This window comes from Manis javanica, chromosome 10 (genome assembly GCF_040802235.1).
Source record: "Manis javanica isolate MJ-LG chromosome 10, MJ_LKY, whole genome shotgun sequence".
Taxonomy (NCBI): Eukaryota; Metazoa; Chordata; class Mammalia; order Pholidota; family Manidae; genus Manis; species Manis javanica.
Window position 1 is genome coordinate 11,767,398 of NC_133165.1, and position 25,468 is coordinate 11,792,865.

At 34.1% G+C, this 25,468-nt stretch overlaps 1 protein-coding gene across 4 annotated transcripts in view; it reads right to left on the reverse strand.

The window, feature by feature from the left end:
- Positions 1–25,468, reverse strand: part of LRRIQ1 (leucine rich repeats and IQ motif containing 1) — a 200,612-nt gene that overhangs the window by 58,620 nt on the left and 116,524 nt on the right. For all 4 annotated transcript variants that reach the window (XM_073214774.1, XM_017680333.3, XM_017680334.3 and 1 more), the window contains one exon: positions 25,068–25,169. In XM_073214774.1, the coding sequence (XP_073070875.1) occupies positions 25,068–25,169 (102 nt within the window). The remainder of the gene's footprint in view (positions 1–25,067; positions 25,170–25,468) is intronic.

Below are 25,468 nucleotides of genomic sequence, written 5' to 3' on the forward strand. Positions count from 1 at the left end.
TCTCTACTGTTTAAGGTTTCTGTCTCTATTGTGAAGGTTTGCAGAACTGGAGAATTAACATTGCTTTTCTAAGTTAACATGACATATTTCTTCATCTGTAAAATGTGGGGATCATTAATTCCTTTACCTTACTCAAATGGGTGAATCATATTAAATAGTCAATGTGTAATAGGGGTGGTAGTAAAAATGTTCAAGCTTTTCTAAAGAAGAGTATTATGAAGGCCATTGACAGTGGTGAAATTAATACCCAGTTGGGATTTCCCAAGCAGCCCTGGAAGCTTGTCATTTCAGAGTGGAATCTAGGCCAGTCTCCAGTGTCTGCCTTGACTTGTCGTATTACTGACAGTTCTACTGAAGGTATGAGGGGAACACACTCAGTGTGGGAGGCAGACCTATCTGGGCACAAGTCTCTATTCTTCCATTTAGTAGCTAGGTCACTGTGGATAGCTCACCTCCCTTTACCAAGCCTGTTATCACCTCCCTGGAAAAGGGCACAGACCACAGACTAGCTGCCCTTACTTATGGGAGGTGTAGGAATTTCAGTGAGCAGCAAAAAGGAAATTTTCATATATTACTTCATTAGATATTGTCTGAATTAACTACAGAGAGCTTATGTTTCTCTTATGATTCTTAAATGTTAAATTCTCAGAGTAGAATGGGCAAAGGCAAAAATTTTTTAAATTGTTTATTAGCTCTTAACATGTTGAAGCACATGTTGCTTGTAAAATCATCTTGTACTAAAGAACGGAGCTGGTGTCTTGGTGGGATTTTCTTTTACCACGAGCGCCTCACTCAGAAGCAGAGATCCTGGAATTTCTCTCTCAGCTGCCCCCAGGACTGGCTATATAATTTGTGGGATCCCACACAAAATGAACATGCAGGGCCCTTGTACAAAAAACGGGGAAAAGTCTTGATGAATGAGCTTGACTGATATAAACACAGTACTGGAAGTAGGGGGCAGGATCTACTGATCAGAGATGATACCTAATCATCTTTGGATAGTCAGGGCCAGGCAAAGTGTCCACCCCAAGGTGGTGTTCAATTCGCTGGGCAAATTGGATTAGTTAGTGTGCACAGAGGTTTCTAATCCTGATGTCCTTAAAGGGAAAAGATCTCTCAGTTTTTCTGGGGCTTTGATGGAAGATAGGGAAGCTCTCATTTATGAAGATGCTTTCAAGCTTAGCAGCTGTGACATGGTGTAACTGCAGTAGGAAGCAACCTCATCTTGTAATATATCTGACCAGGTCACAATAATCAACATTGTCTCATAACTGCCTCCTCACAGTGTGGGTCAGGGCAGCCATTCTCTTGGCCTCAGAGGATGGCACCACAGTTGATACGGACTTGAGTTGGTCTCACCCAATTCTCTCTCCAAAGGATTCAGTGTTGACGGTCAGCAGTTCTAGTTGATTTCTAGTGTGGCTAGGATGAGGAACATGACAAAACTTGGAATAATTTTGAGAAAGCCAATCTGTAGAGGGCGAGGATGCTCAGGGGATCAGGGGAAACAAGAAATGAGGGCTGGCTCCTGGCAGCTATATTTGCACCATGTGATCCTGCCTTTGACCACAGCTGACTGGAACCATGTGGCAGCAGATCCAAGTCTGGTCCGTTAGTCCTTCTCCCAGGAATTTGGTGGAAGGTTCAGTCTTTCTGGGTGCTAGAACTACACATGTCATGCTGGGGAGCTAGGGAGCAGACACAGTCTGTTTCACATCAAAACCAGAGAAGAAAAGAAGCTGGTCTGAAGCTTGAGAAAAGCATGTCAGAGACAAATGATAGAGAGGGGGGACTTCGTTGGTCCCCAAAGTGCTCTTCTCCCTTCCTCGGGGCCTGCTGGCATTCCTGTTTGGTTCCAGGAGATACCCTTGTGTTTTTCAAATAAAGTCCCTTTTTATTACAAAAAAAAAGTTCAAGCTTTATGATACACACTGAGCAATCAGAAAGGATACTGGCTTTGAACTGGAGCAGAGCTCCTAAGAAAATATTTCAGTATTTGACCACGTGTTCTATTCATACTTTCATATCAGGTCTATATAAATGCTCTCCAAATTTCAGAGCAGGATATCATTCATAGTATCTACGAGGCTTTGATCTTGATCTTGCTGGAAAATGACAAACATAGGTTTTCATCTAATGTATCAACTATCACCTGGCTGATAGCAACTTCTAAGCTTCCATCTATTATGAGATACCTTCTGAGTTCAGAGAGGTTAAAATGCAAAAAAAAAAAAAAGGCATGTCTTAGAATCATTGAAATACTGAATAAATTATTAATATTAGAGCACACTGTATTCTATAATATAAATGTAATTATCCATAATAGACAATCTTGGATCATTAAATTAGCTTATCCAGGACAAGAATTATGCTACATGATTTTTGATTGTTACTTTAATGTAAATTTGATACATTTTGCTTGGATTGCTTAAATTTTTTATTGAGTGCCTACTATTGTCATGCATTAATCTAAGGGCTGAGGATCTAGCAGTGAGCCAATTAGAATCCAGAACTTCAGCAATATACAGAATAGAGACATTTTAGACAGAGCTATTAAACACATACTTCTGCATGTGACAAGCACTAGGTTCAATGGGAGTATATCAGAAAGGAATTATTCTTTGGTAAAGTCTAATCAGATACATTTTTATACCATACTTTGTGAATCCATGGAGGCTCTGCAAATGCATCATCTCATTGGCTACAATGGGAAATAGCCAAGAGATCAAACCCACTCCCTAAACCAGAGCAGATGTATTCTAGGCTGTTTTACACACAATATTGAATTGTGGGTAATATTTCATTTGAAGAAAGAGGTTTTCTGCTAAAATATCAAGTTTGAAAATCATTGATCTCATGGACAAAGCACTAATTTCAGCATGAAAATGTTTAAATTGAATTTCCAACACTACTGCCCATTTATAATTTGACTTCAAATAACCAAACCACGTCTAAACACGTGACTGACAAACAAATGATTCTGAATGATTCTGATCCCAGTTTTCAGTTAAACTGTGAGGAAAGCTATGTAAATTATTGTATTTGGGATGCTGTGCATGGAACAGTCTTCATCCCATGTTGTGATTACAAGAATTCTGGAACTATCCTGTATCCATTATGTGTAGGAATATCTATGTTTCCCCTTCTTTGGGAGGTATATAAAAAAAGAGTATCACCATAATAACTATGATTATAATATGTGCTGGGAGTTGTGACATGCTCATCACATTACATTAATTTTCATTTGATTCCTATAAAAACTCTGAATGACATACCCCATTTTTAAAATGAGAAAGTGGAGTTTCAAAGAATTAAGTGGTTCCTCCATGGTAATGGTGCTGAAGCTATGACCTGTCTTCCCTAATCCCTATCCTCATTACACTCTGCCTTCTTATCTCTCTACATCTACTTTCTATACCCTAGATATGGTTAGATTAGGGAGATGGAGGATGCAGAAGCAGTGTGTACATTTCTGAGGTAGGCAAAGTTAAGAAATTGTTGCATATATAAAGTTTAAAATGAATTAAAACAACTTTGCTGAATCCAGTTATTAATTCTAATAGTTTTTTTGTGTAGTCCTTAGGGTTTTCTATATATAATATCAAGTAATCTTCAAATAGTTACAGTTTAACTTCTTCCTTGCCAATTGGGGTGCCTTTTACTTGTTTAATCTGATCGGTGTGGCTAGGACTTCTAGTACTATGTTGAATAAAATCGGTGAGAGTGGACATCCTTTTCTTGTTCCTGATCTTAGAGGAAAAGCTTTTAGCTTTTTCCCGTGAAGTATGATGTTAACAGTGAATTTGTCATATACAGGTATGTCCCTCTGTGTGAAGTTTGTTGAGATTTTTTCTCATGAATGGATGTTGAATTTCATCAACTGCTTTTTCAGCATCTGCTGAAATCGTCGTTTGGTTTTTATACCATAAAAGACTCCAAATAGCCAAAGCAATCCAGAGAAAGAAGAACAAAGCTGGTGAGGTTACACTCCCTGGCTTCAAGCTATACTACAAAGCTATACTAATCAAAACAGCTTGGTACTGGCACAAGAACAGACTCTTAGATCATGGAACAGAACAGAGCCCAGATAGAAACCCAAGCAGATATGCTCGATTAACATATGATGAAGGAGCCATGAATATACAACAGGGAAAAGACAGTCTTTTCAATAACTAGTGTTGGGAAAACTGGGCAGCTACATACATGCATGAGAAAGACTGGATTATTTTCTAACTCCATACACAAAAGTAAACTCAAAATGGATTAAAGACCTAAATGTAAGACATGAAACAATAAAACTCTTAAAAGAAAGCATAGGCGAAAATTTCTTGAACACAAGCATGAGCAATATTTTCCTGGACCCACTTGCTAGGCAAAGGAAACAAAAGGAAAAATAAACAAGTGGGACTACATCAAGATAAAAAGCTTCTGTACAGCAAAGGACACCATCGAAAAGAACAAAAAGGCATCCTACAGTATGGGAGAATGTATTTGTAAATGATTTATATGATAAGAGGTTGACATCCAAAATGCATAAAGAACTCATATGCCTCAACATCCAAAACCAAATAACCCAATTAAAAAAATGGGTGGAGTACCAGAACGGATATTTTCCTAAAAATACAGATGGCCAACAGGTACATGAAAAGATGTTCACATCACTAATCATCATGGAAATGCAAATAAAAACTACAACGAGATATCACCTCATACCAGTTAGAATGGACACTATCCAAAAGGCAAGGAACAACAAGTGTTGGCGAGGATGTGGAGAAAAGGGAACCCTCCTGCACTGTTGGTGGGACTATAAATGGGTGCAGCCACTGTGGAAGAGTACAAAGGTTCCTCAAAAATCTAAAAACACAAATACCATACAACCCAGTAAATTTCACTTCCAAGAATTTACCTGAAGGAAACAAAATCCCTGATTTGAAAAGATATATGCACCCCTATGTTTACTGCCACATTATTTACAATAATGAAGATATAGAAGTGACCAAAGTGTCCATCAATAGACGAATGGATAAAGAAGATGTACATACACAAAATGGAATATTATTCAGCCATTAAAAAAGAAATCCTGCCATTTGCATGGATCGACCTAGAGGGTATTATGATCCATAAAATAAGCCAGGAAGAGAAAGACAAATACCGTATGATTTTACCTATTTGAGGAATATAAAAACAAAATAAAACAAAATGAACAAAATAGCAGTGGACTCAAAGACACTGAGAAGTGACTGGTGGTTACCATGGGGGAGGGGTTGGGGTGGGTGAGTAGTGTGAGGGGGATAAAGGGGCACAAACACTCCCAGTTATAACATAAGTTGGTCACAGGGATGGTAGTACAGCATGAAGAATATAAGGTTCTGTAACATCTCCCTATGTTGACATATAGTAATTACACTAATTGGGGTAAGAATTTATAATACGGGAACTGTTGAACCACTGTGCTGTATATTTGAAACCATATCAATGATACTTCAATAAAAGAAGAACTAAAACCTTCTTGAAAATTAATGAGCATTTGTTCTAAAAATGAATAAATAAGGCAGACTTTTCCTTATTTAAAAAAATATTTTTGTTGCCTATTTCAACAGTGAAATGCTGGTATTAAAATACTCGGAGAGTTGCAAAATATCGTAGTTTTATATCAAGGCAGGATAGAGAGCATATGTAACTCAGACTAAGGGGGCTGACAAATCTAACAAGCAGACCTTTTCCTGGCTAAGAACCAGGAGTTACGCTTGTTACATAGAACTCTCCAGAGTGCCGCGCAATCAGGGGTCACAATCGAGACAACAGAAGCAATGTCACCATATCAGAGAACGGGCCAATTCAGATATGGTCCTTGACAGTCACTGAGGTCAAGGCTTGCGGCAAATAATTGTATTAAACAGGAATATTCCCTGCACACTTTTAGAATTGTCATCTGAACAAACAAGTACAGGTCATCTGTAGGTTAAATCTGGAGTTCTTTTTCCCGGTACTTAGAGCTTACTTTCTAGTCTTAATCCCTTACAGTTTTTAAGCTTACAACTGTAACTTTCTTTTGATCACATAAATGATTAATAATTTTTTGTTTTCTGAACTTAACAACAAGCCTTCATTTAAATACATGCATTTTTCATTTAATTCAATTTTATTATTTACTCTCAAATGCAATTTTAAAATTCTGACTATGAATGATAATAAATGTAAACTTATTTTAAATGAAAAAAGGGCATTATGCTTAAAACAAGGAAAATAGTCATATTAACATTAAATAATTTCAAATTTTGTCAGTTAATTACCGTTAATTTATGTATCATTGTATGTACCTTATAAAAAAGCAATTAAATTCAGAATAGTAATTTTGGGTAAAAAAAGCACAATTTACAAATAGTAACTAATACATAACAAAAGGCATATTTATAAATGAGTAGCTGAAACATGCACTTAAATTAAATAGGGGACATAAAATATACATGGAATAGTTTCATTCAGGTTTACACTGGATACATGATGTACGATATTAGTTCACATTTCCTTTACAGCAATGTGGAATTTATGAATTATAGCCATCATGTTTCAAGGAACCTCAGATCATACTTCAAAATTTATTTTAAATTTTGGCCCTGTTTTTAACTTAATGATAAATGTTTAAATTGTCTTTAGTTATGCTACTATTTTAGTTATTGCTTAATTTAAATAAAAAATCCTTGAGAGATTAACTATAAATTTTATTTCTTTACATGTTTTCCACAAGTCATACTTGAAAAATTGTACATTTTGGGGCTCTTTTTGTTCACATAAATTCCAAGAAGAAAATCAAGAGTATGATGCTTGGTTTTATTTTATATTATTTTATATTTCACTCTTGGAAATTCTTATATTTAATATTTAAATTAAACACGCAACACAATTCCATGCTACAATTACAAATGAAACACATATTAACCCAAATTATAAAACTCTAAGACTAAAACTTATAATAGTTTAATATTCAAATGAATAAGAGCAAAACTGTTTTCATGGTTGTATAATTAGTATATTATCAATAGAAAAGTGTGGTCCTTATGAATAATATAACACATCTCATTATAAAACTTTTCCCACTGTTTAGTCAACACTTTAGCTTTTAGTTGATTATTTTATAATGCTTCTTTAGAATGTGTGAGATCAAAATAAGAATTTGTTTTTTGATAAACTGAATGATCTTTGTGAGAAGTGTAAATCACACTTTAAACAGCTCAGACTAAGTGTCAGTTTCAGAGATGTTTCTCAATATTTACTTTTTAAAAAGCATATTTTAAATTTAGTTCTCATATATTTTTAATCCAGAAATTTATTAAACTATACCAGGAGAAAAAGTATCAAATGTATGTTAAACATTAAAACTGTTATTTCAAGGAAACACTTCTTGACCTCATTAAAATAATTAACGTTCCATAACATTATATTTCACATCCAAGGTTTAGAAAAGAAAAAAAATTATCAAAACAAACTAGAGTCAATTACATTTTCAGATCAGCAAAATGCACTTGTAAGAGTCTTCCTTCCCGTAATCCAATTGCCATAGGTATTTTACCAGCTCAAATAGGTGTTTGGAAAAATTTCTACCAAACTTTCTGAAATGGACCATTTTCTGTTGTTGCTATTCTTTTGACTTTCCCCTTCTTATAGCTGTACATACTTATACACAAACAGATTACACACACACATATATGCACACACATACACATATTCACACATACATGTACAAACGTAATTCAAGTTAATTTTTCGATTCACTATTTTCAAATTACTCTAGTGAGTTATCGAAATAGTATTATTCATAATTTATTTACTTAAATATTTATTTTATAATCGAATTACCTTAAAGTAATAGAAATGAGGAATTGTACTGCAAGTCAGTCTTTTGGAGACACCTGGTGATTTTCCATTCTTATGGACAATAAAATAATGATTTTGATGATTTTAAGAATGATGAACAAGTAGAGATAATGAATTTCATTTTGATTCTTTCATATTTAAATACATAATTCTATTTTAAAAGGAAGAATTTTCATCAAGCTGTCTTCCACCTCTTTAATTCAGTGGCATTTGACTTGTTTCTAAAATTATCTGAGTTTCTCACTCTAAGACCTGGGTCACAACCTTATTTAGGGACAGGAAATAGTTATCAGGTCACTGAGTGGTCAAATGAAAAAGGATTTGAAATGCTTCAGCACTTAGGACTCTATTCATTGAAATGATTGACTCTTACGTTGTTTAAAGGTTGAAGTTTCTTCACTAGAATTAACTTATGCCTACATGATTATAGTAATTTAAAGAAAAATCCACAGAGTATAAACAGATAAATTATAAGAATATAAGTGAATAACCTTATACATCTACAGCAAGGAATGGTCTTTAGGATATGCACAGATATTTTAACTAACAACTTATCTGAGTCTAAGGCTAATATAAGTCTTGACAGTTGCAATAAAATGGGAGGTAAAACAAAAGGAACATAAGAGTTACTTTTCTCTGCTACTTTTCTTCTAGGCTTTAAAGTTGCCATGTTAATTTAGCAGTACATTTTACTATTCTACAGAATGAAATCATATAATTATTCCTGTATAATAATGATTAAATGAAGCCCAGGACAGTTTTTTTTTCCTACTGTTTTTATATTTACCTGATATTACTTCAAATGAATACAATCTATCTCTGATGATGGCAGTAGGCAAAATAAGGGGAAGTTGGGGCAAAATGAGTTAAATACTTGATTTGAGTCATTTAGCACTAGATCAGTTTCCCTAGAGTCTATGATCATATTGGAAATCAAAATTATCACTTTGCACAGTTTGCAAGGCATGTAGTGTCAGGGATCTTCTGCAGAGAAGCTTGTGGCTGGAAAAAATATATATAAAATGGGTGAAAAGTGAGAGAAGATAATGAAGCCAAGGTATTACTTGAATAACTCACTTTCCAATATTTGGAAGCCTAAAAACAGGACATTCTGAAAATTTCACCAAATAAGGGTCATCCATATTTACATAGCTTTTTACATGATCACCGAAACTAAAGAAATTGATGTTTTATTCCACAAATGATAAAGGAAGCAGTTCTATCACTGACGGACAGAAAGTTAGAAAATTAGGCACAGATTTCATTTTTAAGTTTTATTTTATAATAAGAAACTGGGCCATTAAAACTATGTAACCAAAGCTGGAGTGCGTGCACTGGAAGGCCCCTGCAGTCTTTTACAACTTTTCAGAGGCCGCGGTGGTGAACTGGGTTTGCACTCTGCCAGCAGAGCAGCTCTGACCCATGGAGAGCACGCCTTCAGATCAACACTGCCCCAGGCCTTTCTGCTTTCTCCAAGAAGTCTTACATTTCAGGCATCAAGTTGAATTTCTTCTGGAGATGATTAACCCAAACCCATGACAGATTTTTTCCAAGATATCCAACCCCTTATGTTTATTTTATCCTGGCTCTTTTTTGGATGTACTGGACACAAGTAACTTACTCATTTTACATGTTAAAGGGCTGGTGGAGAGTCATTAATTCCCTTAAAAAATGAGAAAATATTTCAATGTGCTGGGCTCTATTGTGTGAGCTCACATTAACTACATGATTTGAAATTTTAAGAAAGGTGTTTCTTCTCTACTATAGAATTTTTTTAAAGCATTTCACCATATCCCAAGATAGGGATCTCACACTTTTTGGGAAATGCATTCTCGTGGTGTATTAAAAAATACAATGTTAGAAGGATCAGTTACTATTTCCATAAGCCCGTTTGTAGAGGGTTTCAGCTAACCTAAATCTTGGCACACACAATTTTAGTTAATAGTCAAATAAAAATATATTTAAAAAGTCTATTATCCTTCTTATATACCAACCCCTGTCATTCTTTCTATCTCTACATTTTCTTGTTATCATGGGTGAGATGAGTTGTAGGAAAATAATTCAGGTGTCCTCACAGTACGATATTTTAAACTCATAGGTGATTGGATGATGTTATTGGAGGTGACTATTAGTATTTTCTAAACAAAAACATTTTTTCTTTCTTGAAGAAACAGTGCAATAGGACAAGACTTCCACAGGTTCTTTTTTGGAAACGAAATGAGATTTTTGTTATGAACATCCAAGTTACTTTTAAATACTTTAAATATTAAAATACTCAAACATATGAATTATTAACACATACACACAGGAACAGAAAAGCTTACTCAATAACATATCTGAACATTTTCTTTACTAAAATTAACAGAGAGATGTCAAAGGAAAACACATAATATTAAATTTAAGGGACATTTCAAATGTAAATGTGAAGCCTTGGTTTCACTATAGCATCTGTTAAGACCAACAGTTTAAGGAATAATGTATATATTCCTATTTAACATTGCATGCCAAGCATAAGAACTCATTTCATTAAATGGAATTTTGTATATGTGCAGATACACAAGACTGGAAACAAGCACAAACTGAGATTGGAAAGCAGCCTCAAGGTAACATCCCCACAAACCCAAATAATTCCATTTAAATCTAACTGTGTCATTCCCAGGTGGCAATTCTGAAAGACCTGCAACTTTGAGTTTGATATAAACTTTGAATTTAGCATTTGGATGATGATAAAATGTTGACTCTATGGTATATAAATTTTAATTTCTTAAAATTGGGTCTAAATATTACCTATGATAGTAATTCATTTAACTAATTTGCAAATAGTACTTGATATGATTTTTTTCTCTTTAGGAAAATCTCAAATACAACTTAAGGTCAAAGATGCAAAGAATCATAGAGATTCTAGAAAACTTAAAGGAATAATTTTATTTCTATATAATATTGCTAAACACTACAAAGTTGTGAAAAATTATAAATCTCAGAATCAGAAGAATTACAGAACATCAATTCACTGCTACAGCTCAGCAACTCTAGGAGTATTACTTTTTTCTTCTCTTCTTGAACAAAATTGCAAAATGAATTTTATCTTTACAAAACATATATCACTATCTGAATCAAAATATTTTATCTCTAAGTAGGGATAAAAACTAAGTTAATTTTTATAATTAGATTTATTACTGGAATGTTTAAAGATATCAGTTTCTTCTTTAATTCATGCTTCAATGGACTACCTAAGTTCAAGACCTTATACAGAGTGAAGAAAAGAAATGACAAGAGATAGCATATACATTGGGGGTGGTAGGTTAATGCCAGAAGTGTGACTGATTGATTGATTGACGCAACTTAAAAAAATCTGGATTAAAGCTGCCTATCAAATTTGTCTAGCTAAAATTTGGAGAAGAATGGATCTTTGACCAGAATCTGTATATTGTCTGTTCATTCAGGTATGAGCATTTACCTTTACCAGGAAAACCCCTCTCCATGGAAAAAGATGAGCTAAGCAGAATAATAAATTTCCCCAACACACAAACACCATATTTTACAATATAATGTTTCAAAATGTATCCAGTTATTATAACCAAATTCTAAATGTACAAATTTTAGTGAAACTGATCATAATAGAAACAGCTAAAATGTATTTCACTTACTACATATTAAGTACTGTTTCCAGCATTTTACATGTACTGATTCATTTACTCAACTCTGTGAGCTATGCATTATTTTACCTCATTATACCAATTTCATAAATGAGGAAACAGACACAGAAAGTTTAAGTGTATGTAATTCATATCTCTAGCAAGGGGCAGGGATGGTATTTAAATCAAGGTAGTCTGGCTCCATAACTCACTCTATTAATCATTAGGTTGAGTCTAATTTTTTATTAAAATAATGATTTCAAAAATCTTGCAGAAGGTAGTGAAGGTTTGGGAAAAACACATATGAGTCCACAGTTCTTTTAAATCACTATACAATCTCAATGGAAAATAAAAAGAGTTTAGTTTTCTAGAAACATACAATCATATATTGACTTTAATACATAACTCACTTCTATTCTTACAGAAAGTGTTTCAAAAACTGTGAAACCTTAAAATGAAGGGACACTGTTTATAATGATGAAGTTTTTCAAGATTCAAAACCTCACAGCTGGTGGAGCTTAAGGAGGAAGTGATTAAATGAACTCCAAAGTTTGCTAAATAGATCTAAAGGGGTGGCTGAGACAGTGGGGCCTGAAGCTTGAATGTGAACACTGAATGAGTTCTAAGTTTGGGTTGGGAATAAGCCAATACCTGACTTTGAGTAATAGCAATTGGCGGGAAGAGTGTTTCTGAGAATCCAAAGATATTTTTTTTTAAGTCAGAACTGTTTATTAATTCAACAAATACTTATTGAGTGCCTAGCATAGATGAATCTAATACTGTTACTAGGTTTGGGGGATGTGAGGAAACAGAAATATGACTAGTATGACCCTGACCTTGAAAAGATTTACAGTTGAGAGAAGAAATAGATAAAATACATATAGGACAGTATTAAGAAGACATGGACAAAAGCCTATGGAAGGTTTGGTGGTATTCGGAGTGACTTACAGATGAAATGACATTTATCTGAGTCATGAAGGATAAGTAGAAATCTAAAACTAGAAAGACGAGGAAATGCATTAGAGATAAAACAGCAGGAAAGTATGAAGAGCAGGGCATTTTTTGGAAAGAACAAGCAGTTCATTATGGTTGGGAACATACTGAAGTATTTCAATATGGTTAGAGAGTATTTTTAGTGGGGGTAGTACAAGTTGGTGCTGGGAAGGTAGACTGGGAACAGTATGTAAAGGGCGTTGTATGCTTGACTTTGGAATTTGTACTAGACAGGGGTGTGCTATATACAGTACTACAATTGTGTGGATGATAGCATTTACAAGATTGAGAGATGTGTGGATATTAGAAAGGAGGCTATTAAAATATTTTAAGGCAAGAGACACCGTAGGCAATGGGTAATGTGGGTCGGTGCTAATATTTAGAGTGACAAAGAGAACTGAATTAAGAATAATTCTAATTTTTTCAGGTCGAGTTGAATGGCTAATGATACTATTAACATAGACAGGCATTAAAAGGAATCACATAGAGGACAGGGAAGAATGAATATAATGCACTTCATGTTAGGCATGATGGGTTTGAGGTGCCCAGAAGAAGTCCAAGGCAGAAGGATAAGATAGAGATTTGTGTTGCCATTAAACATAAATTACATGAAAAAATTAGGTGTTACATGCTGATCTTTTCATCCTGTCAAGGGAGTAGGTATAATTTGTACTGCCATGATGTTTTCTGTTGACTATTTTAGTAGATTAAATAGGGAAAATAAGGAATTAAGTCTTAGTTTCCACATTCTAAATGCTAGCATGTATGTGTGCATGTGTGTGTGTATGTATGTATACATACATACATACACACACATATAGTTACCCTATATTCTATGGAATATTGATATTTAAGGAAAAAGAATAGGCAAAAAACAACAACAACTACAATGGAGTGGTCAGATAAAAAGGAAAACCATGGGAATGAAACTGTAAGGTGAGCAGAGAAGTTCTAGGAAGAAAAATTCCTGAAGAAAGCGTAGGTAGATTGAGGGCAGAAACGAGTTCCTTTGTTTAGCACTGACAAGTCAACGTTGATCACTGGGATGAATGCAGTCTGAGCACAGCGATGGGATGTGGCCCGAGTGAGCAGTGTGCATGACTTTTAGAAAGGACTGTAGATGAAATCATAAATCTCATTTTAGTTTGTCTCTCACTCGGCTGAGCTTCTGAAGCAGGAACTGATTTTTTACTTGTTCCTCCAGTTACAAGTACAATGAAAGAGCAGAAAATGCTCTTTGAAGGAGTAAAAAATATAGAATGAACGGAAGGTGAGGGATAAAGACACTGATTAGACCGCTCACGGAGGCTCACGGAGAGAGGGACGGGGTAGCAGTTTGCATAGAAGGTGGGGCCACGTTTTCAGTAGTAGAGATGCTGCTTGTTCATATGTTGATAAAATTAAGTTAGTGGATGTAGTAGAGAAAGAAATTTAAGAAACAAAAACAGGAGGTAACTAAACATGCAGAATATCATGGGATCAGGAAGAATAACATCTAAAGCAAAGATGAAAGTTTTAACCTTGGAAAGGAAGAGGGACACCCTTTACTAGGCAAAAAAGAAAGAGTGGGAAAAAAAAAGATTGCTGCCACATAGTGAGCGCTGGGCTGACCAGTGATTTTCCTCTCCTAACTACTCGATGGGACAGATGCTATTCCTCTCATTCAATAGGTGAGAAGCAAGTTACACCTACAAATACATCATGACCACTATTTCTCTGTTGTTTCCCCTCACATCTCCTTGTCTACTGTGTCTACTGTCCTGGTCCAAGCAACCATCTCCATGCTGGTGTACTGCAACGACCTAACTGGTCTTACTGGGTCCCTCTGCTTCCTTCCTGTTCTCCATACCAAACTTCCATAATCATTACTGGCAGGGCACGTCTGACCATTTCATCTTTTGCTTACAAAACACCGTTGTTCTTGGTATGATTTAGTTAGTTTTCCATGTACTTTCATTATTCCCCAATTCTCTGATAGAAGGATAAAGATACTGCGTATTACTATTCTATACATAGGTCTGTAGGTCACCTCAAAACTCTCTTGAGCACATCAGACAAGCAAATATTTTTTCCCCTGAGACCCTGCTCATGACGTTCTCTGTCAGCATGGAGTGTTCACCCCCTAAGCCTGCATTAGCTGCCATCTTGGGGTCTCTCCTCACATCCTTGTAAAGGTCCCTTTGTCTTTTTCCCTTGCTAGATGCTAGATCTCATGTATTCCTTCTCCACGGTTTTCCTCTTTTTTTTTTTTTTTTCGGTGGAGTAGTTCCTCCAGTAGCTTCCTAAGCAAGGCTGCAAGAGAGATAAATTAAGACTTGGAATATTTTCATATTTTTAAATTTCATTAATAGTTTATCTGTTTATAGAAATTCAGGTTGAAGATTACTTTTTCTAAGAATATTCAATACATTGTTTCATTATCGTCTAGGTTCTATGATTAATGGTGGAAAATCCATTGACTTTTAGAGGACTGATCCATTGCACATCATCTGTGTTTTTCTTTCTGGAGGACTTTAGGCACATTCCTTTGTCTCTGATTTTATGATATTTTTCTAAGATGTGCCACAAAGAGGGCCTTATTTTCATTCATTCAATAGGCCCTCCTTACCTGGAAATTGGTATCCCTTGGTTTGGGGAATTTTTGGAATGATTTCCCTGATAACTTATTTCTGGATCTTCTTTTATCGAGGGTTCAACCTCCTGGACTAAGTCTCTTTATGTTTTGTCTCATCAATATATTTTTCTGTACTTTTGTGTTTTTTGTATTTTTCTTTGTATTTTTTTTTATCACTTTCTTCCCATCACTTTGAATTTTTGCTCTGCTTTCTGGAAAACTTCTTTAAGACTGTTTTCTAACTATCACCCGTCAAGTTTACATTGATAATATCTTGATTTTATTTTCAAATTTTTAGTTCTCTGACCTCTCTCTTTTTTATTATAATACCCCATTCTTATTTCATGGACACAATCTTATATCTACAAGAATATTCATGGTATTTTAAAAGATTTTTTCACCTAGTGTAGTGTCTGTTCAAGTTGATTATTATGTTATTTTTTTCTCTAATTATCATGTTATAAGATTCCTTCAGATGTTAAAGAATACTCATTTGTGTTCTTTCATTTTAGATTGTGGATCTATAAATTTGAGAGGTCTATTATCTGAGAAATTCACCTTAAAGTGACCTACCTGAGTCCTTTAGTGGAAATAACCTGATGTCAATATTGATATGTTTACTATTGGACCAATAATTATATCCAGGAAGACTCATCTAATTTCTTTCTTAAATGATAAAGGCCTGGTGCTATGGAGTGAATGTCTGTCTCCCTGAAATTCCTATGCTGAAAACCTAACTTCCAGTGTGATGGTATTTGAAGATGGGATCTTTGGGAGTTAATTACAATTAAATTAGGTTTTGAGGGTGGGGCCCTCACGATGGGATTAGTGGCCCTGAAGGAAGGGGAAGAGAGAGATCTCTTTCTCTCTTCATATGCATGCACCAAGGAAAGGCCATGTGTGTGTAACAAAAAGGTGGCCACCTGTAAGCCAGAAACAAAACTCATCAGGAACCAAATTAGCTGTATTCTGGATCTTGGACTTCCCAGTGTCCATAACTGTGAGGACTTAATTTCTGCTTTTGTACACCACCCAGTCTATTTTACATTGTTATGGCCACTCAAGCTGATTCAAAAACATGATTATCAGCCTTCTGGAAGTGAGGAGGGGAAGGGCTTGGGGCCTCAGCATTTAATGTTTATTATATCCATTGTTACTTTTCTTAGTTTTAGCAAGGTGTCAATGATGTTCCTGACTCCAGGGACTCTGTTTTTTCCTACCTAAAGAATTAAAGTATTTTGCAAAGGTAACCCAGACCTATTTATTTTATCACCTTCTTCAAACCACTTCCAGAGGACCTAATACCATCAATTCCTCAAACTTGGAGTTTGAGATAATTCTCATATTTCATTGCTGGTTGAAGCTTTTAGTTCCTATTACTCATATATTTACTTTCTAGTCAAAAAATTATATCACTTTTGCCACTTCCTTATAGTCCCATATTTGTTAGTATGTGTCTTAATATTCCCCCTGAAGTTTCAGTGAGACTTTCTAGATTCATCTTCTTTATCTGGAATATCTTAGATTATATTTAAAATTTAAATTATACTTAATATTAATTATTGAGTAATATTATTTAATTTTCAAAACATCAGGTAAAGTAAGGATTGGTGTTCCTAATTACAGATGAGAAAACAAAGACATGGACCATACAGCAAGTGAGTATCTATACAAGATTCAAACCTGTCTTTTCAGTCCTAATCTAATCCACTGGTACTTCATCATCTCACATAGCCTTTTTTAGATAGAAGAAAAATGTACTTGATTGGACTACTGTTCGAACTAAAGTTCCTATTGAATATGAACTTTCTGTAATAATTCTCTGAGACCTTGATAGGATTATTTTCTATTCTGGAAACACATAAAGTATCAAGTAAGTGGGCACCTGATACAAGCGAACAGAGAGGTCTCTCTCAGGGGGCAAGGACACACAGAAAAGGAAGGATGCCATGGGCTTCTCCCAGAACCACTCTCCTTCCCTTTCTTCCTCTGTGAAGCTTTGGCTCGGGAATCTGGGTGTCCTCCTCCTTCCAAGTGCTTGTACAGAGAAGGAGCAGGTGGGGACATGGGTGGCATGAGTACTTTGCTTCTATTTTTGGAGATGAAAGGTCGGCTGGGTATAGACTTTCATGGCTGAACTAATTTCCTTTTAGCACTTTAAAGTTATCATTACATTGTGCGTTAGTCAGCTTGGCCTGGCCTAATGAACTACCACAGACTAAATGCCTAAGAGAAATTTATTTTCTCACAGTTTTGGAGGCTGGAAGCCCAAGGTCAAGATGCCAGCAAGCTTAGTCTCTCAGTGCCCTCTCTTACTGGCTTGCAGATGGCCACCTTCTCTCTGTGTCCCCAGGTGGCCTTTCCTCTGTATGCATATGCTGCTTACGTCTCTTCCTCTCCCGATAAGGATACCTGTCCTCTTGTATTAGGGTCTCACTCATCTGACCTCGTTTAAGGGACTTTAAACATCTCCTTAAAAGCCCTAACTACAAATACAGTCAGATTGAGGTGTAAGGCTTCAACCAATGAATTTAGGAAGGACATAATACAGAACTGTCTTCTGATTTTCCTGGTTGCTATGAAGAAGCCAGCTTTGTTATTACCATTCCTTTGAAGATAACACAATTTTCTATCTGACTCCTTTAAAAATGTTTGTCTTTGTTTTTGGCATTTTTAGCAATTTTGCCATGATGTGCTACAGTGTGGTTTTTGCTGCATGTATTTGCTTTGCACTTCATGGAGTTTTTTGAATCCATGACTTGAGGTTTTTCCTTGCTTTTAGTAAATTTACACCCATTAACTCTTCAAATACTACTTCTGTACAATTCCCTCTCACCTCTCCTTCTTGGACTATCGACATTTTTACTCCATCTCATGTCTCTTCTTCTCTTCTGTGTTTTCCTCTTTTTCATTTCAAGCTTCCATACGAATATTTTTTACAGAGCTGTTTTTCAAACCAATAATTCCCTTGCACTTTTGATTAATTTGTAGTTAAAATCCATCCATTGAGTTCTTAATTTAAGTTATTATGCTTTTAAATTACAGAGTTTCCATTTGTATATTTTTTTAGGTTTAATATCTATTGAAATTTTTAGTTTCTTCTTCTATATCCCTAAGGTTATTATGTATGCTTCTTTTCAAGTCTTCATTATCGTAAATCTTGTTGGCTCTTTGTTTCTTGTTTCATGTGTTGTTCAGTGATGTTGTCTCAGTTCCTTCTATGTCTGTTTTTTTAACTTTGTGCCAAAATATTGTATAGGAAAATATGTAGGGATACTTTGGAGCTTGGGATGATGTTATCTCTTTCTGGAGATGGATTATGCTTGTTTCTGGCAAGAGGCTAGTAGAAAGTCTATTTTCAGTTCACCCAGACTGGTAAAATTATCAAAAGCTTTGCTTAGCCTTCCAGATTTTCCTCCTGATTCAGAATTTTTTTATGTACTTGTTAGTTCTCCAAATACTTCAATTAAATTTTTAATTAATAAATTTTCTAGCTTTTAAAGTTGTTCTCTGCAGGAGGGTTGGTTTAAGTTACATAGTCTTCTATTACCCGAAATGGAAATTCTCTTGTACTTTTTTAATGAAAAATAAGCTACTAATATTCCACAGTCTACATATCATGGCTCACTTCAAAGAACTCTAAGAGCTCTGAAATCCCTTCACATTTTTAACCATCATATATATGTAAGGCATATATGGTACGTGTATGTACATATAAATGAATACTTTGAAATAGAATATACATGTTCAATTTTGGCTGTATTTGGGAGGAGATTAGAAAACACAAATCATTTATGACTGATGTGGATAAGAAAGAGTTGAATCAATGGCTTCTCTCTGACCCTGGATTGCCATTGCCTGAATCCCCTGTATCCACAGATAAATAACTTTTTAAAGATTACAAGTTTGTTTTTGCTTCACTAGACTGAATTCCCTAATCAAACTTTTTTCCTGTAGGAAAACTGAAATGATTCCAACTCTTATATTACTAAATAGTTTGATAGTGCCTAGAATATATTTAGGGAGTTTAAGTTATCAGCATATCACATAAACTTGTCATCTTTCTTATTCAAATATTTATTGAGTACCAACTATATACATGGCTCTATTCTAGGTGCTGAGAATGTCACAGTGAATAAGACTGAAATGGCTTTCCTTTTATGGAATTTATATTATTTTGGTGGAAACACATCATACAAGAACAGTTTGTAAGTTAATAAATAAGACAATTGCAGATAAATGCTATGAATGGAGCAAGCACTGTGAGAGAGAGAGTAATCAGGTAGAGAGAAAAGGGCTACTGTAGATAGTGCCATACGGGAAAGTCCTCTCGCAGGACTAGAAATGCAAACTAAAGAATGAGAGGAGCCATTTGTGCAAAGTGCGGAGGGCAGCACTTCCAACCAAAAGGATGAACCTAAGTGGGGTCTCAACTCACTCTCCAATTTCCCTAGGTTGTTTTTTCTGTTAGTCAAATTGAGAAATAAAAAATGCACATATAGAAATTAGACAAGATTTTGCTTGTTGATCTTTAATTTCTTATAAGTACAGTCAGGTTTTCACTTTTCTAAAAAGAATGAAATGTCTCCTACTTCAAAAGGTTGTTGTGAGGATTTCATTAGGTATTGTAGGTACAGCACTTGGAGCAATGCCTGTACAAATGGTAGATAACAGGCAAGAGTAAAGAGGCTATAGTATCAAATTGCCTTACATTATATTACATGGTAAATACAATTTTATTCAGGATACTGTGGGAACACAATGAGTGGTGTCCCTAGCTAGATTCAGAAAAGTATTCTTCAGGTATTACTGTCTAAAATGACAGGAATTAGCCAAGTGAAGAGATTTTCTGCAATGCATAGAACAATGAGTTCAATTTGTCAAAGGAAGCAGCATGCTCAGAATCATTATAAAACATCCTGTTTATATTTTATGCTGTCTAAGGATAGGATCTTCTCCTGTATTTTTATGTACACTAAAAACATTTATTAAGCATCGACTATGCATTAGGTGCTATGATAAGGACTGTGCATTCTAAGGGAACACATGCAGCTTAAAGTTTAGTAGGAATAAATAGTAATTCAAAGAAAAGTGATTGTTGGAAACTGAGATACTGATGGATAACATTTTATAAAATTCATATCCATGTCTACCTTGACTAATATTGAGCCTTGCTCAGTAGAAATAAGATTATGAGTATCTCTTCTTAAGAGAATGCCTTCAGTATTTTTTGGTTGCCTGGCTGTGGCACTTATTCTACCAGCTGCTAATACCTGATCGTGTTGGCACTATTAGCAATACTCTATACAACTATGGAAATACAAGACCTACTTTAAAACAATCTACATAATGTGACTCTGTGCTCTAAGCTGGTATTAAAAGAGACAAAGCTAGAGAAGAAAATGCTTGTAATCATATGGTAAAAAAAAAAAAATATACCACAAAGGAAGATGGTTTGATTAGAAATGCTCTGAAGTGAAAATTATAGAAATTAAAGGTCTTTTAATGCCTTCAATACTCAAAAATTTAATACAAAATATTTGAACATCTATGATGTATAGGGACATATGGTATGTGTAAATCTTCAGTTTTGTAAGGGGACAAATAGGAAGCATGTTGGCGATGACAGTACCAGACTGGAAATTAAGAAAACCTGACTTTAAAATCTAGTAAAATTATCCCAGGGAATAGAGTTGCTAAGACTAAACTTGACTCTCTGAGAGGGTTGTTGGGCCGGATCCAATTTTTTTCCTGGCTTGTTTAGCTTCCTTTCTTGGCCAAAGCCAGAAGTCTGAAAGTGGCATTGGCTTTAGGAGTAGAAAATTACAAAAAATTTCAGCAGGTTAGGACAGGAAAGTCATTTAATTTATGTATACATAAAAAGAGGAATAAGTAAAGCAAAAATATAGTGTTTACTTGTGGGCTGTGTGGAGTTCTCATTTTATCTGAATATTAGACTAGGTTATTGAATAGGTCATTCTTAGAGTCAGATTTGGTTCTTAGGTGATCACTCTTATAATAATATTATTAGATAGCAGCTAATTATTAGGGCACAAATCAGATGATTTATCTCCATGTTGGCACTAGACTGCTTCTTAATTTATGTTAATGCACGCTATGAGAAAGGAATAAGGAACAAAATTGATTATTAGTTTCCTACAGTTTTGCTTAATTTAATAGTCTTTATTTTTTCTTGAAAATTTTGATGCTAAGTTTGTATACATTTCAGGGTTACCTAAGAACTTTTGCTCTTCAAATGTCTTCATTTTGTTTGATTTTTTTTGTTAGTTTTGTTTTGATAAAGAAATTATCTCGATTTCCCTTCATGCACTTGCTCTCTATATGACCTTGGGCAAGTCACTTATCCCATTCAAAACCAGTTTCCTCATCTGTAAAATGTTGACAGTTATATTCTTAAGAGTTTCTGAGAAGACTGACTCAGAGAATGTATGTAAAACTCTTAGCGTGGTACTTAGAAAAATACCATAAATACTAACAATTGCAAATGAGAAAAATAACATGATACTTTAAAAATGATCATTTTTACATACAAGTGTCGAGCACTTACTATGTTTTTATATTGTGCATTTCAAGCATTTCACAAATAGGATATCATGCCGTCTCCAACAACTAAGTACTATTAGTATCCAATTTTAAAGGTGAAAAATAATGCTAAACAGGGAAGTTAAGTAATGTCCTCAAGGTCATACCATCAATAAATGGTAGAAAAAAGATTCAAATTGTGTCACCCTAACTCTAGAGTCTATACTTGCATTCATTAAGCTGTGCTTCTTCTTAATAGCAGTAATAGTTATAGAAGAGTGATGTCAGGGCTCCAAATCGAACATTTGAAACAGAAAAAAAGGAAAGCTGGCAAAGATCTTCAAGGTAATAACCAAGAAAAATGTTTCGGTGTCTTAAGACAAGATCAGATATTGAAACCCTAGTAGGGATTTTGGGTAATACACTGCATACCAAAACAGCTACCTGACACTAAATAAATAAACAAATCAATCAAGGAAGCCAGTGTTGAATATGTGAAGTCCTCAGGCTCTTTGTGTGTCTCATCGGAAAAACTCACTGACATCTGACACACTGCACATGTATGAGGTTACCCTGAGAACAGGTGTGGTCAAAGGTTTCTAAGCCTTTATTAGGCTAAAATCTAAATCTGGCAGCTAAATAAAAATTGTCAACATTTCATGAACATGGCAAAAGAGAAGGGTATTTTGTAAAGCATGTTCTCTTAAAAAGGTATAACTATTTACCTCATATCATTAAGTATGATTTGACATTTCATATTAAATATCCCTCAAATTTAAGCAGTGTTAGCCTGGACCAACAGAGTATATGCACCATTGTCTCAGTCCTGCTAGTGACGTTCAAAAAAAGGCAACAATAATAATCAAGGCATTTTAGTACAATTTATAAGAGGAATCATGGAAACACCACAGAGGCAATATTGCAAAGTGGAGAAAAAAGTAGATTTGAATTTCATTTTTTAAAAAAATCTGATATTATTATAAAATAAATGGGAATTATAGAAAGTAGTAGTCAAATAATACTATAAGCCAACTTCAACAAAACTAAGGCAATTATATGACAGTGCTGGCATGCCATTGTGCTAAGATACTGTTCTACAGAGAAGCATCCAATCCAAACCTACAGCAAAATTTAATTCTGATCTCCCTTACTCTTGGGGGATAAGATACCTAACTACTAATTTCATTTGAAATTTTTAAGGAAAAAAGTCCTTCCAACATTCTAAAATTAGATTGTGGTAATGGTTGCATAACTGTAAATACACTGAAAATCATTGAATTGCACTCTTAAAATGGGTGCCTTTTATATTACGTAAATTGTATCTTGTAAGACCTGGTTTCAAAATGCTCCCTCTATTGGGAAGCTGGGGTTAGTCAGGTTACTAACTTGGAGGCCAGTCAGAAGATAAAAGAGTGTGAGTCTAGGAGATGGGTCAGGTCAGAGCAGTAGTTAAAGGTAACATAAGGTTCAACTTGGACAGCAATGATCAAATTATTTTTGCCTTGCTCTTTTCCCCTTAAAATAAAAGGGGCATAAGTAAATATATTAATTGGGGGGAAAAGTTCTTCCATGTACAACTACTTTTGCCAAGTCCACTGCTTAAAAAAAAAAAAAGCCTTAAAATAACTATTAGTAGACTATATGGCACAAACATAATGATTATTCAATGAAATTAATGAAATGAGAAATGTATTTGAGATTACAAAGAAAAGGGTAAATTAAACATATTTCGTATGTTTAAAATATGAGGGATGAACACAAAAATACATAATATCATATCATAAAGCACATAAAAAATGTTCCGTGTTCTTTAGGCCACTTTATCTCTACTGAGCTATCTCTTATTTGAATTATTCCTAGTATATTTCATATTAGTAAACATATCAGTAAATATACCATACACAGATACCTTATTTTAGACAGTAAAATATCTTCATTGCACAAAATGAGAGAAAATACAATAGAACATGTTAGGGTAGATTTCTCTTTTCTGAGATGTATGCTAATTTAAAGGGCAAAGCTACCCCAAATTAATTTTCTTCCTAAGCATTTCCTTTCTAAAGTAACAATGCTCCTATTTAACAGGTAGTATCTGCGGAGTTGTGACCAACTTTAGCAGAATTTCTGTTCTTCCTTTTAAAAACAGAAAATGGTGAAGGTAAGACTATAACAAGGAAATGAACCCTGACTAAAACACAAGCCTTATTTTATACTGTAAATATATTTTAATTCAATTAAAGTATTGATCCCTAAGTATATTTTGAAATATTGACTTTTGACACTTTTACTGGCCACCAAATTTTATGTTTTACTATGGACAATTTTAAATGTTAAAAAAAATTGAAATGGTAAAACAAACTTACATATGCCATCATCTATTGCTCCAACAACTTCAGTTATTTTCTACACTTGCTGCACTTATTTTCTATGTAAATATTTAATGTTATATACTTTAAAAGAAAATTCTAGACTCCATAATGGGTATCTGTAGAAAAGTACAAAGTTGGTTTCCATCAAATTTTTCTTTAGTTTGAGACATTACTTAATAGAAATATAAATTAAAATTATTTATTTTCAACCACACTGCGATGATGCATAAATTTTAAGCTCTATTTAACATGTGCAAAGTATTAAAGATTCTATAAGATTAAAGAAGACAAAGTGTTAAAAATTCTAAGTAGTTCACTTCCATTCAAATATATGACTCCATTTTTCCTATTCGAAATTACAATCCCAAAATACAGATAAAATTATGAACATTTTAATATTATAGAAAGAAATGGCAAACTTGTTTTAACTCGTTTCCTGTTCTACACTTAAATATTGCTGTTTAATAATCTAAATTCATTAGTATATAAATATAAATAAACTAATTCTGAATGCTGAAATCAGAAATGTAATCTGCCACTTAGATGTGTAAATACTTTATCCCAAGAGAGGGTTGGCAAGCTTCAAATATAGTAAAATATTTAAAACTCCAGAGTTTAATTTATAGTGCTTAATGCAATTTGTGTATAACTGGCAATAAGGCAAATTAATATTAGCGTGTCATTATCACCATGCAATTACTTCCATTAATGTAGGCTAATATTCTCTGTCAGTATAAAATTGAAATAAAATTAGTAACACTGATGATACAGATTTGTAAGACTTTCACATAAGAACATTAGGAATTTAAATTTACATAAACATTAATACAGATACTAAACTAGTATGCTAATGAATCAATACATAAAATTAGTATTTTGGTTCCAAGAGCTATATTTTAACTTTTGTTTAATTATATTTTATACATAAACTTGCATAGGTGTACTTTAGGACTATGGAGGATTTAAAAATTTTATTTTAAATACAATTATCCATCTTTAACTTATCTACTTTTTTATGTACCTTGGAGTAAAGCATACCTTCAAAGTAACCATCTCTTCTGGGCTGTACCTTCTTTGGTGATTTTGTAACAGAAACTTTATTTTCACTGTTTTTAAATAATGCCAAGCATACAGTGGGATCTAGACAAACAGAGCAAGACAAAGTTCAGTTCTGGTTCATTCCTTCTTTGAAATGGCTACATATTTTTTAATGATAATATTAAAAAATAATACCCATTGAATAAGATTGTGAAACTGAGAATGATGCTATTTTTAAAAACTTCATAATATGAAACTGTAGCCAACAATTCATATATTCGTGGTTATCTGATTAAACACATAGCCAATACTTTTAAAGAGCAGAAATACTAATAATGTGAAAAACTTTACACTTAAATTTTCCAGTTATTTTCTTAAACTGGAAATAAACTATTTTATTT